At 34.3% G+C, this 19,739-nt stretch overlaps 1 protein-coding gene across 1 annotated transcript; it reads left to right on the top strand.

Annotated features, from left to right (window-relative positions):
* The first annotated feature begins 3,863 nt into the window (after nt 1–3,863).
* Nucleotides 3,864–18,444, top strand: LOC110099860 (SNF1-related protein kinase regulatory subunit beta-3). The gene is made up of 3 exons (XM_020827158.2): nt 3,864–4,069; nt 17,655–17,725; nt 17,793–18,444. The coding sequence occupies exons 2-3, from the start codon at nt 17,696–17,698 to the stop codon at nt 18,105–18,107; spliced, it is 345 nt and encodes a 114-aa protein (XP_020682817.1). The 5' UTR covers nt 3,864–4,069; nt 17,655–17,695; the 3' UTR covers nt 18,108–18,444.
* Nucleotides 18,445–19,739: the final 1,295 nt, after the last annotated feature.

The following is a 19,739-nucleotide window of genomic DNA, read 5'->3' as shown; positions in this document are numbered from 1 at the left end:
GAATATACAAAATGATTTACAATAAAAGAAATTTTATCTTGTTTTTTTTTTTAATTTGATTGTTATTATTAATAAATATAAATATTTGGATATTGTTTTTTATAGATAAGAAAGATTTTCATTCCCTAAATTTTATACTTATAAATGTTAATTTCTTATATCAATTGAATGTTTTTGGATTATGATCAAGCTACCTAACCTAAGAGTCCCCATCATAGTTTTTTTGTTTCTTGATTTTTGTTAAATATGATGGACGAGCTTTTTATTAGAAATGTCACACTAAACCACTTGGATAACCCAAAAAATTCTTGATGATTGACAAGGAGTATAATGTTGAGTTGTATGAGATTATAAGAAATTGGTAAGCTTTATCTATCTTTCTCTTTATGCTCATGTCTTTTAATTCTAGTACATGAATTATTTTGAGAATATGAGTCAGAGAAGTTGCATTTCACGAGTGGGGAGGTTGCAAATGAATAGGTCGACCAATGCAGGTGCTTTTTCATATTTGAGCTTATTTATAATCAGCTTGTTTAAACTCGGATCGGATTTTATTCAAACTTTTTTATTTGTGTTCAAGTTTGGTTCATTTAAAATTATATATGTTTATGTTTAGTTCATGTTCGATTCGTTTCATGCTTATAGTGTTTCAAAAAAATAAGTCTAATTGAACTATTAACGAGCTTTACTTTTTAAATGTTCATTAGTTTAACAGACAAGCATTATCGAGCCTACTAACAAACAATTATTATAGAGTATATTAGCGAACATATTTAACGATTATTTTTGAGCTATCAAACGAGTCAAATCACCAACATATCTAGTAAGTGCTTTTAAGTTACCATACAAACCCACTCACTAACAAATGAGCTCAGAAAATAATTCTTCTTATAAATAAACTTATTAATGAACATTTCAAATAAACAATCCAACAAACATAAATAAATACCTCTTGTTCATGAACATATTCATTTCAATGAAAGAATATCAAAAAAAAATAAATTAATTGTTTTATAAAAATAAGAATAATTTCTTAAAATAAAACAAAAATTATATGAAAATATACTAAATAAATATTTAAGTCAATTTTAAGAAATGTATTTAGTTCCTAACATTATTTATAAAGAAGTTTATTTGATTTCTTAATCAAAAAATCATGAATGAGCTATAATCGAGCCAAGCCACAAGTTTCTTGTTGAACGCTCAGTGCATTTGCAACCCTATGAAGTAGATAAAAAAACAAAGCAAGAAATAAAGATGCACAGTGATAGAGATTGAGAGAGTCACTATAACATTTCTCACAATTGTAGGAGCTTTATATCGTTATTATCCCCTTGTAAGTTGACGGTCTTCTTGTGGAGAATCAACTTATGTCTAAATTGATTGGAATCATGATAATGATAGAGCTATAGGGAGGATGTTGACTAGTTGGTTTTTGGGTTAGTGCGATGCACTGTGATACCTTGAATTCAATGCACTTGTGAATGGAAGTTTATTTTAGGGGTATCAAAATGAGTTTTCGGGTTGGATTCTAATCCAATTCGAAACAGTCTCGCCTTCAACTGATTCGACTTAATTAGACAAACGGGTCATAAATTCAAACATGGACTTGACTCACTCCTTATCCGGGCTGACTCGATCCCATTCTTTAACCGTGGGTGCGAGCAGGTAAGAGTCGAGCATGACTGTGTGAGCGCGGGTGCTAGGCTAAGCGAGGGTGTGATCGCAAGCAGGTGAGCATGACAAAGGTGTGGGTTGCTTTCACGACACGATGCAGGATGAGAACACGGGTCAAACTCATGTAGATTTTGGCTTAGTGGGTTGACCCGAACACTGCCCGTTTTTTTTAAAATGGGTCAAGAATTAGGAATCCAAAATTTTTGGGTCAGATTATTGTCGAATTTTTTGGGTCGTGTCATTAATTGACACCCCCTAGTTTATTTCAATATCTTTGATGTGAGTGTGAAATATTGAATTGTTTGTCAAAGCAAGGGTCGAGTTATTGTTGTGATGAAGCTTTGTTAGTTGAATGCTGAGAATATGTAATTCCTATAGTAGTTGACAAAGCTATGTAATGTTTGTGTCAATAGTAACGAAGGCACAATATTCAACCTCTATCGAGGTGCAATTCACTGTAGTTACTTTCTCACACACTAGGAGATAAGTGTATTTTCTAAGGAAGGCATAATACATGGTAGTAGATTTGCGGTCGATGGTAACTCCAACCCAATCTGAGTATTAGCCATGGAGTCAAATATTACCTTTGTGGACGCGTAGGCTGATAGTGATGCTTATACATTGAAGAATTCACTTGAGCTGTTGGAAGTGGATATTGAAGAGCTTGTGCATGTGTTGTGGTGCATAATTGAAGACAAGCATGTCTGGTTGAGTAATAGTGAGGTATTGAAGATAGTTAACAAAGTGTTTTAAGAAGTTCTTGGCTGTTGACTTTAGTGTCCGACTTTGTAATTGTGTCTTTTATTATTGTTAGTTACGAAGAAGCTTGTGCTAGACCTTTGTAGCAGTGTTGAGACATTTTGGGCTTGATATGATATTGGTAGCTTGATTTTTTATATTATGTGTATACCCAAATAAGTGGGAGACTTCTCCTAGGTTCTGCATGTTGTAGTGCTATTGCAGAGTTTGCAACAATGTATTTGTGGTTGTATGATTATTGTTAGCAAACAAAATGTCATCTATATTTCTTAGGATGTATATGTTTGTGTTTTCTCCATTGTACATCACGAGAAATGGGTCGATTGAGATGGATTTAAATCTGATATTGTGAAGGTAGTTTGATAAAGTGGCAAAGTATTGTCTGAATGCTTGTTTGAGACTATCATAGACTGTGAAGGTGGTTTGATAGAGTGGCAAATTATTGTTTGAATATTTGTTTGAGATTGTGAAGAGTCTTCTGAATCTAGGTATTGAAGGTCTAAGAAGCCTTGCTTGAGCATTTGAGCTAAATACCTTTTGATTAAACTTGCCATGTGCTCTTCCTAGAAAGGAGTTTTTTTTTTCCAGCTCAAGGAACTGAGAATATGGGGGCACTCGAAGATAGACGGGGCTGTAAACGAGTAAATCGAGCTCGAGTCATCTCTGGCTTGAGCTTGATTTAATTAATCAAATTCAAACTCAAGCTTGAGTTTTATTCTATGAGCTCGATTCGACTTATGAGGCGACTCTTTTGTAATACAAAAGTGAGAAAATAATTATTATTCATGCAATTATTATAATAAAATGCTTAAAAGAATGATAAGTTAGAAAAAAATAAAGAATTATTTTAATATAAGAAAGTGATATGCAATTTTTAAACGTTTTTAACAAATCTTGTTCTTAAAATCATGAATGTTAATATATTTTAAGTTTCTTTTACATCAATATAAATTAAACGATCCGGCTCATGAGCTATTGAGTCGAGTTAGAGCTGGCTCAAACTTGACTCGTTCGTTCGTCAGGCTCAGCTCACGAGCCATTAATTGAGTCGAGTTCAAATCAGCTTACTAGTTTACTAAGTGATAGATGGATGAATTACACACTGGAAATGAGCCCAGAGACCCGCTCTTCCGACCAATAATCTTATTAGGCCAAGACATTCCGGACCTACCTTTAAAATTGACCTGATCCGACTTGAAAATGTCTCTAATCGGTAGGAGCCAAGCTGAGCCGAAGAGACCCGACCCGACTCAATGAAAGCCCTGTGTGAATCCTAATTTTCAAATTCTGATTCGATTTCATCCGCGGCCCGACCTGTCCTGTGCCGGTTAAGTACGGACGTACGGAAAACCGATTGCCGGTTCAGCTCGAGTCCGAATATTTACTATATATATATATAAAAAAAAGAAGAAGAAAAGTTCGCGGCCGAACCCGTGAACATTTTTTGGAGAGCTTTCCAGATTCACATCTCGCACGATCGTGTTAGGGTTGCGGAGATTTCACTCCTTGTCTTCATCTTCCTTGAGATTGCCGCCTGGTTTTCAATCTCTCTTGGTGTTTCTTACCGGCGCGGTCGGCTTCATTCAGAGATACGCTTATTATCTGCCTCCGTTTACCCGTCACCGAGATTGAGGTAAGTTCTTTGTTCCCGCTTTCTGCATCTATTCCTTTCTCACTCTCGCTTCCTCTCTCCCTGTATCGGTTTTATTCTATCCTTCCTCAATCCATCGCTGCTATCTTCTACTTCGGGCCGCTAGATGGATATGGTGCTGCCTTTTGAACTTGATCTGCACCATCATCTTTTTTCACCAGTGTACAATGTGTTCTTTCCTCGCTCCATCTTACTTTCCGTCTTCCCATCTCTTTCCACACAATGGCTTCGATTCCATGCTGCTGGGGCACTGATACTCTGACTTCATCTACATGATATTATTTCACCGCCGTTGCCGCCGTTCTCAGGTCTTAAGTAAGCGATCGTTCTTTGCCCCTCCTTTGCTCTCCTTCCGTCTTCAGTCGTCGGCCCTGTGCCATTTCTTTTCTTTATGAATGTCGCAGATTTAGTTCCCTTCTCGCTCCAAATTGCTTGCGCTATTCCCTGTCTTTATCACGCTGGCAGGCCCCTTCTTCCGCTCTCTGCCATCCTTCCTCTGGTCCTTCATTTTGCTCGCAGCCTCTGAACTTGCCCCTTTTAAACTCTGTTTCTATTCCAATGCAGCTTGGAACGAAGATATAGACTGGACGAACCTCCTCTTAGTTCTCCACAGCCTCAAACTTCCTTCCATGTGCCTGTATTTATGTTTGTGTACATGCACATGCCTCTTACGCATCTGAGCACCAGTCTAATATTTCAAGATTAATGGAGTTGATTAGAGTATTTTGATATGATTGGTTCGCCGTCTTATTAAGATCTGCTTAGAGAACAAAAAATAGTGGGGTTGTAGCACATTATTGCAGTAGCTTTTCCTGTACAAGTAACTTAAAGCTGCATTGGGTAACATAGTTTACCTAGTTGAATTTAGAATATTGGTTACCCTTATGATCATATTTTCATACCAAATGCTCTTATGTTTAAAGGATGAAACTCAAATAAAGTGAATGATATATTCAAGCGATATTTTAATCATCAAAATTTAAAGATAAGGAAAAATTTAGAGACACAGTCGTCTGTAATTTGATTAATTAGATTAAAACTATCAAAGTAAGTCTAATGCTGAGAAAAAGCAATTTAAGAATTGCTGATTAATGTACAATTGTTTTGAGGTTGTCTTCCGTCAAGAAGTTTTTATGTTAGCTTTGAAAGTTCATTTTAAGTAAATTAGCTGGCTTGTAATCAGAATTTTTTGCACAGTTCCCTTTATTTGGATTTAATGATCCAAAATATTTTACTTTCTGATAATTTATTAATTTTTTTAATAAAGTATAAGAAATTTTAAAGCAAATTGCCCTTCAAGACATCCTAGATGTATTTGATAAAGGCCAGTTGAGTGCTCACTTGGGTGCTAGCGCTAGGTGTGATGAGGCCACATTGACTTGCTTATTGCTTAGGTGGGTGCCCTTTCTAAAGTATTCCTATTGAGCGTCTTGTTTTTCTAGTGAGTTACATTGATTTAATGGATTTGTGCTAATACTTGAAATGTTGAAGTCAAGTTAGTTTTTTATTATGATAATTTGACTTGGGATGATGTGAAATGAGCAATAATAGTTGGAGATGCAGAGATGAAAATCTAACAAAACAGGAAATAAGCTAATGAAATCTTGGTTTAAGAATATAAGTTCTCGAGTTATAAATATTGAAGATGAAGAGACGTGCCTATCATAGCAGAGTAAGTGATGGAGGTTTTTAAATCCAACAATAAACAAGAAAGCATTATAAATATTGAAGATGAAGAGATGTGACTATCATAGCAAAGTAAGAGATGGAGGCTTATAATCTAGCAATAGACAAGAAAGCAGGTATAATAATGCTGATGGAATAAGTTTTATTGAAGATTAGATAATTTCTTGGTATACATGTGCTGAACTAGTTTTATCACACTTGCTTAAAGTGCTCTATTTAACAAATAACAAGTTTTTTGAACTTGAAAAGTAATAAAACTTGAAAGTTCAATTTTTTTTCCTAGCATAATTAAATTTGATGATTGAACATTTTATCTTCTTAAAAAATATTCCTAATAGATGAATAAATTTTGAAGCGATATAATAATTTATTGATAGCACCGCACTTTGCTTGAGCTAGTGTGAATGATGGCACCTAGCACCTTAGGTGTTTGATAGTCATATTACCTTGAGTGTGTGGTGCTTTTGGAAAGGTTGATCCTTCTTCAGAGAAGTATTGAAACACATCAGATTTAATATATTATATGGGTTCATTTTCTCGGCCTTGCAGTTTGCTATAATTATGTTGGGAAACATTAATTTTAAGTCTTCAAATAGAGTTGAAATAATAATTATTGCAAAGTGCTAATTCACTATGAACTTTCAGCCCTTTCCCCTAGCCACGTCGAAACTGTTTTATGATATTCATGCATATCAAGACTAGTTTGACATGAATCTAAAAGAACTTTGTGACCAGGAAAGAAATTGAGTCCTAAGCTTCATATTTCCTTTATAGGTCTTGAAAATTAAGAACACTTATTTTATTACTTTACTAGCTATTTCAACTTTCTTCTGATGGGACGAAAACAGGATTTTACTATTGAATTTTTTTAAAATCTCACATGCTTACAATCTAGCTAAGAGGAAGCTATTGTAGAGAATTCCCAACTACTTCAAAGTAATACGTACTCGCTAACTTAATTTTCCCAAATTTTGTATTAACTCAATCATTGATATTGGTGGATGTTTACTCATGTTTGGTTCTATCCCTAGTTTCTAGAGAAATGCTTTGGGTAGTCTCGCAAGGTGATTTATAAAAATGTTGTCAAGGAAAGTAGTCCGATTTGAAGAATATCAAGAGGAAGAGCTTGGATCTACCTTTCTGAAATTCTTAAGTATTAGTTTCACTGAATGGTTCATGATGGCAATAAATGCTTAAGTTAACAATGTAGATCTCTTAAATCAATTCCAAGAAATAGCTTTAGATTTACAAGTTTGTCTATGTATTTCAAAGAAAGAACTTGAAGGAATTCCTCTAATATTTGAGCATTTGATTTGAACCCTAGCTAATTCATATGTTAAATGTCTATTTTGTACGATTTTCCACCTTTTTTACCGTTGTGCCAATAGGCTTAAAAAAATCATGAATTATTCTCAGATTTGGTGGAACCACAATTAACTACATAAGGATTATAATAAAGCATATTAAAAATTTCGCTTAGTGCATTGCACTCAGTTTCAAGCTGAAGAGTTTCGATCATTATTCTGGTTCAAGATGAAGTGAAAGTCAATGAAAGCATCTATTTCTTAATTTCGCTGCTTGTTTTCAGTAAGCTAGGGACTCTTTATGCCTTACAAAAGCAGTGTTTTTACATATGATTGCACGGATGCTTTAGTTCAATGCAATCGAAGCTGCGGAATTATTCATGATTCAAAGGCTGACTCTTCAACTGCACAAAGAGATAACTATTTTTATCTTTGGGTGGCCAGTGAATTTTTTAAGATGTGTCTGTTGTTGATATGAAGGCTTCTTTTCCTTTTCCAAACATCAGAATGGAGATTTGGCTTAGTTTTGCAGGTAACGCAATATTTGCTTACTTGATTATTAAGGTTAGGATTTTAGGAGGACTTGACATTAGGAAATAGTGGAAAATTTTCAAATTATGGACTCTTGTAAGTTTTAAAGAGAGCCAGGAAGTCCACTTAAATTGTTGCAACACAAAAATCTGATCATAGTGAAAATAAAGCAAGGGTTGATTATGATGCCACTTGCAAGTGGTGAATCATGGTGTTACCCAATGTTGGTAAAAAATAAGCAATGGTTAAGTAGTCTAGAACTATAGGAGTTTGGGGACTTTGAATTGTAAGATAAGGGAATTGGAAACACAGTAATTAGAAAAAGAATAATAATTGCTTGCTTACAAGAAACTAAATAGAAAAGAAGAAAAAAATTCAAGGGCATTGTGGAAGGTTATTATTTGTTGTATATTGGAAAGGTAAACAACTTCAATGGAGTTGATATAATAGTGAATAAGAATAACATAAAATTGTTGAGATGAGAAGGATTAGTGATAAGATGATTTCAATTAAGCTAATGATTGATGATATTATAAATGTGGTTAGTATTTATGCTCCTCAAGTTGGATTGGGAGGTGATCAATCTTTGCAAGAGATTGATGATTTATTATCTTGTACACCTGTGGAAGGAAATTGATTTATTTGGGAACTTAAATAGGCATTAGAAGTTGTGGTTCGATGGGTTATGAGAGAATTCATTATTTGTAAGTAAGAGATAGAAATTTAAAGGGAGAAGTTATATTTCATTTCCCTATATAGGCTATGTTCTTACAATAGTAAATTCATACTTAATGAAATGAAAATGCATTTAATTACAGTCAAATATGGAGCCATCAAATCACAAATGGATTTCATTTAACTAGATGGAAACGAATATCATTTTACAAAAATTTTAGGTGATTCCATGAGAGAATTTGACCACCCAATATAGAATTGTAATCATGGATGTTTGTCTTAAGATTATAAAAAGAAGCATATGGGATGATTGACATAGGATTTGTTGATAGTGTATGAAAAGATTATTACTTTTTTTAGATTTGTAGCTAAAAAGGCAAACTAGAATTATAGTTGAGCAATCCCAATTTAGGATATGATGGCTTGCTTGTTCCATTAAAAAGATTGTCCTAAAAGTTTTAGGAGAGTCTAAAAATATATTCTATATTAATAAAGAGGTTCTGTGGCCGATTGAGGAAGTACAAATGTTTAGTAAAATAAAAATTCTTTTAAAGGGTGACAAAAGTTATGTACTATTGAGGCTTATAACTCTTAGTTGAAGATATTAAGGTAAGAGAGAAATTGATGTAGGACTAGGATGTTGTTAAATAGATGCAATAAGAATTTGAACGATTCTTTGATTAGAATAATAAAGATTAAACTATTAGCCATTAAAACGACAAAATAAAACAAGAGAGGGGTGCCTACGCTTAGGCCAAGCCACTTGCCAAACACTTGGAGAATCAAAACAATTTAGAAATTCGGTAACATGTGAAATAAATAGATTTCAACAACATCCCTAATCTAACAATAAGATTAGAAGCAAAGAAAACACGCTCAATCCTACGTTTACTAGGCTTAGGCATAAGGTGAAACACGGCTCTTAGCGACTTGTCATCACCTACAAAGTTAGTGAATGAGGAAAATGAAGAGGGGAAGAGGTTCACCCTTGGGAAAGTTCGGAGACGATTTGCCACTGAGCGCCGGCAAGTTGCTCATCGATAGCCTCCGATAGTGTGAAAATAATGAGGTCCTCATACTCTTTGATAGAACGATCAATTTTCGGGTTGAAGTTGAAAAAGGGGGAGTGAAGGATATTAATGTATCCTTGCTCTTTGTAAGCGAATCCGCCGTCAAATTCCGGATCGACCATTCATTGGCTCTAGAAGAAGGTTGTGTAGTTGAAGATCAATGCCAATCCTTGAACCCTCGTGAGATAGAAAGAAGTTTCTCTCGAATTGGAAGTGGAGGGGATGGAGGAGGGTGGCCGACCAAGGGAAGAGGAAGAGGTTTTTTAATTTGGTTTGATTTGGGAGGAGAGCAAAGGTGTTCAAGCAATACTCTAATTAATCCCTATGTTTGGGAATAATTAAAGAAGAGGGAGAGAGGGTAGGGGCGGCGACAAGAGAGAGGTGGGGATGAGGGATTTTTTTCCAAATTCTGATGTTAGGTTTTGGAAAATAATTAGGAGTTGTCGGCTTTGGAAATTTCGGCCAAGGAGGGAGCATGAGAGGTTTGAATTAATTCCAAAAGGGGGAGTGAGCATTAGGAAATAAATCCAAGCAATTAGGGAAATAGGGGCCGGCGGCTTAATGGGATGGGGAGGGATTTGGGGTTGCCTAATTTGAGATTTAGGAAGTAGGAAATAAATAATTAAATCCCCATTAATTTGAAATTTAAAAGGGGCTTAATTAAGTAACTTTTCTAAAATAGGTTTCCTAAATTAGAAAAGAATTTCAAATTCAAATAATTTTGAATTTTGAAATTAGACCTCCCTAAATTAAGAGCGGATGATTATGGAAAGTATTCAAGAGGGGTTCGAATCGTGGAGGGAAGATGAACGAGGTGAGAGGGGCCGGCGGCTAGGTTGGACTATGGGGAATTCTTGGAGGAGGGAGGGTGATGTGGTGGAACTGACTTGTAGGTGGGTTTGTCGGGGTTTTCTTTTAGTGGAGGGAAGGTGGGGATTATGAAGGCCGGTGGCTTGGTGACAAAGGAAAAAAGAAAGATAATAAAGAAAAAGAACCACGAACCTGGCCGTCTCCAAGCTTGATGGGTGATCCAAAATTCCCTCTCTAAGGAACTTCGCTCCAATCTCTCAAGCTCTCATAAGAACTCAAACAAAGAGAAGAAAATTTTCTTTCAATCATTCATTACATGAAAAAGAGAACAAGGGGCTATATATAGCCTCGTACAAAGACTTAAGAAAATAAAAAGACGACGACGCTCTCAGGGCTTACATACGATCTCTCTTAAGTAAGGGATAAAATCGAAAATACTAATAAAGCAAATACAACATAACATAATAATAAAGAAGACACACAATATGACTCAGAAATACATCAACTCAATCGTGATCGTAGATCGACGTCCACGTCTCTGATAGACTTTCCACTTTCTAATGTCCCCATCAGAAATGCTATCTTGAGAAATTATTAAATGATAATTTTAAGGGAAAAATATTTTGGAAGAGCATAATGAATGAGATAATAAGGTTTTTTATTGATTGATAGAAAAAATGGAGTGGTATTATGCGGGATATTGAAGTTATTGGATACTAAATCTTTTTAATGAAATTTTAAAAACTAAGATGATATCAAATGATTTGAAAGAAAAAAGTATTTTAATACTAATATTTGAGATTAAAGAAGAAATTCAAGATTATGGTAAAATCAATTTTATGAGTTTTAGTATGAAGTTGTAGGAGGGAGTTATAGACCATAGAATTAGAAAATTACATAAATTCTGAGCAATTAATTTGTTTTCTTGCCAAGAAAATCTATAAGTAAAATGTAAATGAAAAATTATTATGAGCAAGGAAAAGTTTAATATGATTTTTGTTGATCCTTAATATGCTCAAGTATCAAGAGACATGATTTGGTGTAAATATGAGAAATGGTGTAAAGATTTGTTAAATTATCCTTATATGAAGCTTTGACTGATATTATATTATGGTGTTATCAAAGATATTTTAATTAGAGTAGGATTATATTAAGGATTAACCTTGAGTTCACATTTTTTGTATTGATTTTAGAGATGTTTACAAAAGATATTCAAAATGAGGTGTTTTGTTGCATACTTTTATGCTTACAATGGTTTTCGTGAGGCGCTTGCTAATGTAGGTGAATATTTAAAATAATGGGAAAAATGCTTAAAAGATTGACGACTTAGAATTATAAGTTAATATTATTGGAATATAAATTGATACCTAGGTGTGATAGGCTTAATTTTATTGGATCTATTATGCAAAAGAATATGATACTAGATAAAGATATAGCTTATAGAGTTAAAGTTTGTTAATATGAAGAATTGCCTTGGGAATATTATGAGATTAGAGGATATCATATAGACCTAAAGATAATTTTTATAAAATTGGCTGGCTTTGCTTCATGGATCTTAGGTGTTTGGCAATAAAAAGACATTTATAATTAATTTGAGTATGATAAATTAAAATGTTAAAATGAATATGTGGTAATGTTAAGGAGGATAAATTTATGAATGATATTATCATATGAATAGTTGGAGCTGATCTATTGAGGATGAGGGAGTTAAAATAAATTTAGGTGCTTTGGACATATAGAACAAAATTAAAAAAAAAAAAAAATTGCACCCATTAGATGGATAGACAAAAATTGTAGTAAAGGATTAGGAGTAAGGAAAAGGGGTATGTCTACATCGATGGAAGTTTAAATTGATTTATGAAGAATATGTTTAATATTTTAGATACCACTCATAATAAATTGGTCATGCAACTCTTGTTAAATAAAGAAATTTGTAGTGGTATGAACTTTGAAAGCTCTCATCCTCTTGTTGGACCTTTTTGGGGTATAGGAAACAGAAGCTGAGCAGCATGGTGTTTTCATAAGCAGATTAGGAATTATATTTAAGAGATTTCCACTAGCTTGCTTGTCGAAGCTAATTGTTTTATTTAAGAGATGTGAGATATGAGGTTTTAAATGGTTGCAAATCTCTATGATTAATTGATCTGTAGATCATAACTTAAAAAGGGATGGTCAATTCGATTGTCCGACTTTAATTGATCCATAAGATGAAGCTTTCTTTATCATTTAAGCATGATTTCATGGAAAGATTGAGGTAATTGTTTTCATTGGAGTTTTAATGGTCGTATTTTCTTAATGAAAATTGTCAAATTGGAGATTCTTAGACCACATCATTGATATCAAAGAGGATGTCCGTAAGATTTCATAAGTTCAATCATGTCATTAATTAGATAATTACATGAGGGAGATTAAGGCACTAGAAATTTGACTGTTAGATTAAAATCCAAATTATGGTAGGATAAGGTCAAGTTTTAAAATTTTAAATTTATTTTGGATAACTTTTTATCTGAATTTAAATTCAGATTGGGATAATTGCTGTTGAAATTATCTTTAGTTTGAAATAATTAAGTTTGTGTTTGAGATAGGATTCACTTTTTTGTGGAGCTTATTTAGGATTGGATGAGAATTTATGTTCTTTAGTAGCTTTTCATAAATAAGCTTTATTTCTTATAATAGATGAATAAAAAAACCTTTTAAAATCCTTGTTCCTTTTTCCTTTCTTTCTTCCATTTGTAAGTCTTTTGCAAAACTCCAAAAGGTGTAGAACTATTCATGTTACTGGTGGAGGGCCCTTAATGTCTACTGTTTATCATATAGTTGTTGTTGATGCCACTTGAAGTCTTCAAAAGGCCAATGTTTGTTGGGTTTTGCTTGGTTTTTTCTGTCGGACTGCCAGTTGATGCAATTGTTTGCCTGATGATACCATCCATTGTTGCTTTTTGGAAGTTGTGTTGTTGTTGGCTTGCTATTCTTGCCATTGCCTTGTTACTCTGCCACTGCTGCATTACTACTCCATTGGTGCTCAGTTGTTGTTACTTGCTTGCAAATTCACTACTAAATGTTGTGCTATTTCTTGCTAACAATAGGAGTTGGAACACCACTTTGCATTGTTTCGAGAAGGAATAGAAAAGTAAAGGGTAAACTTATTGTTTACAACAGGTGAAAACGATTAAGGAAAAGTCATCTATAGCTTAAAATAAGGCTTGGGGTACCTTAAACTGATTACCTTAAATTGATTGATGGATAAATTTTGAAAAAAAAAAGTCGGAAACATTCTAGCCTTTTATTATGGGCTTCAACAACATTTTTGAGAGATTTCCAATGTTCAATATCAAGAACATATGGGAAATGATGTGAAGAACATTTATTGTGATCTGGAATGGTGGTTGAAAGATGGTATATAATGACGGGTTGGATGAGGATGCTTGCTAGCCTGAGTAAGATTTTCTAGTTTTGTTGTACCAAGTTGATTTAGCGGTTCCAATCTATCAATATCAACTCTAATTAATTAATTGATCAATTTTGAACAAAAAAGTCAAAAAATCTTTCTTAATCCATTATAGCCTATCATTTTATGCTTTTGAAATAATGTTGAGAGAATGGCAATGGATCATTAATTATATCTTCGATATAATGCAGAGAACACTTTTGATTAAGGATTATTATGCTATGGATTCGTGGCTGGTAGTTGGTTTATAGTAGGGGGTTGGGTGAGGATGGATGGTAACCCAATCAATATCCTATTGTTTCATTGTTCAGAGTTGACCTTGTGTGCTTAGTCTATTAGTGGAGGGTTGGAAGGTTAAATTATTCAATGAGTTTGATTAGAAAGTATGTGGTTGTTTTCTCTCATATATCTTGAGTATATTGGGATGATAATATGCAAATCTAGTGAATCTCATGTCATTGAGTTTGGGGTTCCATACCTTTGTTGATTTGCACAGGAAGACTCCTAATACTATAATGTTAAAAATTTGACTTTATTTTAAAGTTCATGGTTAATGTCACATAAGTGTCGCCTCCAAACATTTGTCACATGAACTTAGTGGATCTCAGAATGGTCTAAGGTGTTTATAAAGTCGGGCTTGGTTTAAGGGTGGTTGCGGTGTCACTTTAAATTGTTGATTAGTAAAATTCATGATTTATGACTAATCATTGGTTAATTAATTTTAAAGTCATTCTAAAACATCCTTTGATTTTTGTTATTAGTCCTTTAATGTACTGATGTGATGGTATCACAGTTGTTCATTTGAAGTTTGATGGCTAGAATTAGCAGGCAACTTGATGTGCCATGCAGTTAGGCATGTAACATCGAGCTAATGGGGATATTTATCCTTTTCATGAGGTTCCTCCCAACTATCGTCTACCAGCTAATCACTATACATATGGACAACATAACATCTTTTGAAGGTAGAGAAAACTCTCTGAGACTTGTTGGCTAATGTTTGGGCATAATGATGTGTAGGGGTGTTGGAAATAGCATAAGAGGAGAGCTCTAGGATATTGAGATCCTAGGTGATCTTGAGCTAAGGGGAGTGGTCGCATAAGGGGCCTTCAACCTAGCATGCTTTGAATGTGTAAGAAGAGAATTTAAGGATTTCCTTATTTTCATGTGCAGTGACATTATTTGATGAGTTGTGGCCAATAATGTGGATATATGTGGTTTCTGTATGTTTTGCTTGATTGTACCCATTCTCCTTGAAATTTTAACATTCTACTAGCGTATGTTGAGAGCTGACAGAAATTCATTGATGAATCAATAGATCCCCTCCATGTATTGGGTAGGATACAAAGCTCATAAAGGAATGCCATGCTATTCTTGAGCAACAAAGACCCAAGGCGAGGTAATGGGTGGGGTACCTATCATTTTGAAAATGAAACTTACAATGGATATAATAACAATGTCGTGAACTCCATTGGTTAGGTTGCATTGGGAGTCGTAATTTTGCCACTGCAAGTGCAACTAGGTTTGTCATGAAAAAGTTCATGCCAGAAGCTTGCTTGTGGCTGCTGTTAGGAGAGTCATGCAAAGGAGTTTCTGACTCCTACATGCATGAGTAGGTGTAGTAGGTTGTGGATGACACGTGCATGTGGATGGCTGTTGGTGTGACAAGTGGCTATCTTGATGATCTCTTTCAGCTGAACCCAAAGATGCAGCTCAAATTGTCAGTGCTTATTATGTCACGTGCTAAAATCCACCTCTTCAAACATTATTGAAGATATTTGGTGAAGAGCATGTGCAGATGAACACTTACGTGAGAACTAGAGATAAATGAGTCGTGTAATGATGTTTATATGATAAGTGTTGGCAGCCAAGTGAAAGATTCCAAGGGTAGGGGCTATACACTTAGAAAGATCACAGTGCAATTATGCTCGAGCCAGGTTTTAGTAGTCAATAAACGAGTTTAAATATTGATAAATCAAGCCTAAATCAAGCCTAACCTAAGCGTTAAGTTGGTTGATCAAATCTATTTGGCTTTATTAGACAAGTAACAATAAATGGAATGGTTATGGATTCAGATTAATCATAAGTTTGAGTCTGACTTTTGGATGTATCATATAATTGAATCGACTTAAGTGAAATGTAGTTATGTTCCAGTTAGGTTCGCATGGTGGAGTTGTCATTAATTTAAGCTGATCAATTGAACTCCTTGTCTTGATTAAACAATGTGAGATTAAATTGAGTTAATTCTGGGCTTGTCTTTGTATAAAATTGGCTAAGATTTAGGAATCCATAAATCAGTTTAATGAGGGATCTCCTTTTGTTGGAAAGTGGGCTTTCTATTTTCAAGAATGAAGAAGCTAAACCAGCTCAATTTTGGCCCCATTTTTATTTTCAGTTTGAATTAGTATAGTCAACTTTAGTTTTGAGTTTGAGTGTGAGAGACTTGTGCATTGACTAGATTTGATTTAAGTATAGTTTCAAGTTTGAGTTGAGGCATGGGCTCGAATTGGAATCAAATTGGACCTTGGGTTTGACCTTGAGTTTAGCGTAACAATTGGTTTGCCTTAGGGGTTTGGATGTCAATTTATTGGGCAAAGAGGTCCACCAGGTTGATTAATGAGGGCCTAATTGTACTTCTAGTAGACATAAAGCTCAACTAGCCTGACTAGGTCAGTTGGATTTAGATTGGGACTCATTAGGACTAGTTTGGTCAATCAGAGCGGGCCTATGTACGTGGAGACCTAAAAAGAGATTATCGAGTGAATTTGGACCACACTGGATCTATTAGTGTCACATTAGACTTAAGCTCTTGTTGAGTCACTTGGACCTGTAATCCTTGAGGGGTTGGTCCACTTTGGATGGCACTGAACCACAATTTATTTCACATGTTTACTTGGAGTGGGGTCATAATAAGCTTGTTGAGTTAACCACAATTTATTTCACATCTTCACTTCTCATAGTTGAAGAAGTTGTGCCTTGATACCCAATTTGCACATGATCAGATAATGCCAAAAAAAAAAAAAACAGAGAAACCATATCAAGTTATTTGTTTAAATATTCTCTCTCTTCGACCATGTCCTCATCTTTTGTTTTTTTTTTTTAAAACCTTATCATATTGTTTATCCCCTTGCTTTGGCCATGCATCACAGTGATTTGTTCTGAGTTGAAGAGGGCCTCATTAGTGCTGTCAAAATAATTCGATCTTCTGTAAATGTATTAAGAATAAAGTCTTCATTGTTGATGAATCTAACGACTTGCTGCCCCGTCTTAAAGAAAAAGGAGATGTGAACTTAATTTTGTCGTTATAGCATTTTAGTTGGTTCAAGCGATTGTTTCTTGTTTGCTGCTCGCACGTTCAATAATGTGAATACTACCTTCTATTACATTGTCTTGCACAGTTTTTACTAACTATGACTGTTATCTTGTTTCTTTCACTCCATGACCATGCTTCATTCCGTAGCTAATGTTTGCTGTTTTAGGAATATTGAAAGAATTATTCGAATCTCGGGCAGAATTGTTGTTTTTTAAGTTTTTTGTCTTGTTGTTAAGTTTATTACATATATTTCTGGTTGCCATTTCTAGCTGCCTTATTTCTAATCTTACATTTGATTATTTATTGTATGTCATAAGCTGGTGATTTTATATCTAACCCTTCAAAATCCTTTTTCAAGTCACCACTATGAGCATCGTGAGCAAAGATCTGACCCGTGTACTTGCTAGATTATGGCTTCATTTGAGACAGCTTTCTTACTGCTTCTTAAAGCAGCTTTTTAGTATAAATATTTTTTGTTTTAAAACTAAAAAGCTGTCTTAAGAAGCAATAAAAAAACCGTTCCAAACCTATATAGGTGGCCTTGCCATTCCTGATACATCAAACTCTGCCAATCTTAAGCTTTGTTTCCAACTCCTTAAGACATTATTTGCCAAATAACTTTCAGTTTAATACGTTTTCTTGTTCATCTTGTTTCCTAACCTAGAAAACATGATACTTTCTTTGTGTATTGACATTTGATTGATTTATTTGATTCTTTTTTCTTGATATGCAGGCTTTTGCCTTCTCCATGCCTCATTGATTGCTTTTCTTATAATGATGGATGGTTTAAATACACAAGATCAAGTATGTGATACTTGTCCACTTCTATTCCCACTTCTTTACACAAAATTTATCAGTGTTCTTGATGCAGGATGGTGGGACTTGTGTAATGGGATTTGAAGTCCCAAGATCTCCAGAGTCTAGTTACAACAACCCCATCCCAGGAAATGAAGACGAAGCCCGAGATCCGCCGCTTGCTCCTCCTCACCTGCAGCACACATTACTGGGCTACCCAGCAAGCCAGGAAGGTTCCGGCAGCCTCCCGTCGCCGCAAAATGTGGCCTTAAACCACTTATACATAGAGAACAGGGAGAGTCCGAGATCAGTGGTGGCTTTGGGGATCACACACCGCATTCGCACAAAGTTTGTCACTGTCGTTCTCTATAAACCAGTTCAGAGACGATGAACTTCAACTCCTATTGATGAGCAGTGAGTCTACCCATTCTTTTGCTCTTTTTCCTTGAAAGAAAAATGGCTTCTCATGGCTTGTTGCACTACCTTTCATCCTTGGATGCCATTTGATACAGGCCTGAATCTCATTTAGCGTAATTGCCTGTATAATGATTTTCCAGGTTTAGCATTGGAAGGTTGAAGTGCATTACACCATTATTGAGTTTGGCTTTTTGTACGAATTTTATGTCTATGGTATGCTATGAAACTTGCTGGCTGCCTTACTGGGCTACATCGGCGTTTGTTCTTCTACTCATTCTTAACTGTTAATGCCCTATATCTTGCTTTTTACCCACAGCTTGCTATATTTCACGAGAAATTTTTTTGTGCGGAGTTGAGGTATTAGATTCGACTTATGTTAAAAAAGATAGAGGTAGACTTAGAAAGACTTGGTTATAAAATATTAGAAATGATCTTTCTTTATTAGATTTAAATGAGAATTTGACTTTTAACATGACACAATGACGAAAAAGGATTCATATAACTAATCCCACATAGTGGGACAAGGGCTTGTTGTTGTTGTTGAAGTTAGGATGGGAAGAACTGTCCGGATATGTGAGTGTTCATGCTATGTACAGTGTATCAAATTAGTGTACATATTATTTGTACACTGTGTATACTCACAGTCCGGATGGTTCTTATCTGAACTTTGCATAGAATAATTTCTCATATTTCACAGGCACTATGTACTCATTATTCATGAAGCCTGAAATAAATTATTTAGATCGCTTTATCTGTCATAGTGTCGTAGAAATTATGCAGTGTGTGGGGGTATTTTATGTATTTTTTATGGGAGAAGCATTTTGTGACTGCTAATTTGCTACCTTGAAAAAATGTTTGCTGTTGTTCATTATTATTGTGTTATTGTGCGGTGATGGAATTAGAATTTCTTTTAGAAGGGGAATTAGTACCATTTAGAAATGGTAAATAGCATGGGATTGTTGATATGAAGTTATTTTATATGCACCTAAGTTAACATTTAGAAGGGTTTTGCACCTTCATCTTCATTAAATCCGCCATTAAAGATTTGTATTTATTATTTTATTTTGCCATCAACATTATTGATAATTTTTAAATAATAATACAGAGGGATCCTTTTAAAAAAATAGATAAATATAATATTTGTCCAACAATAACATTTTAAAAATAATAATTTTAATAATTTCCAATATTTTGGTTAAATAATAATATTTGTTTTGTAGAACATCTAAAGCAATTTTTTTTTGCACAAAATAAGCACTAAAATTGGAATTCGTTTGTATGGCTTCACTTTTTTTTTTTTTCAATGTTGGATACGATGTTTAAGAAGTTTCTATCAAAGTATGTTTTCAATCGTCAGGTTTAATATTGAGATTTGACATAAATATGTATATATTTATGGTTTAACACTAAAATATAAACAAATATATTGCCATTAGCTAAAAAATTAAAGCTAAACATAAAATTTTGTTAACATAAATTGCTATGAAAATTGAACTTAAAATATTCTTCTCAAATTTTATCTCAATATATAAAATACATTTTCAATTTTAAAGAGCTTTGTTGTTTGCTTTATAAGAGTTTTTTGTACAACAACAACTATGTCCGG

This window comes from Dendrobium catenatum, unplaced genomic scaffold (assembly GCF_001605985.2).
Source record: "Dendrobium catenatum unplaced genomic scaffold, ASM160598v2 fragScaff_scaffold_1351, whole genome shotgun sequence".
Lineage (NCBI taxonomy): Eukaryota > Viridiplantae > Streptophyta > Magnoliopsida > Asparagales > Orchidaceae > Dendrobium > Dendrobium catenatum.
This window is presented reverse-complemented; position numbering and strand designations above follow the sequence as displayed.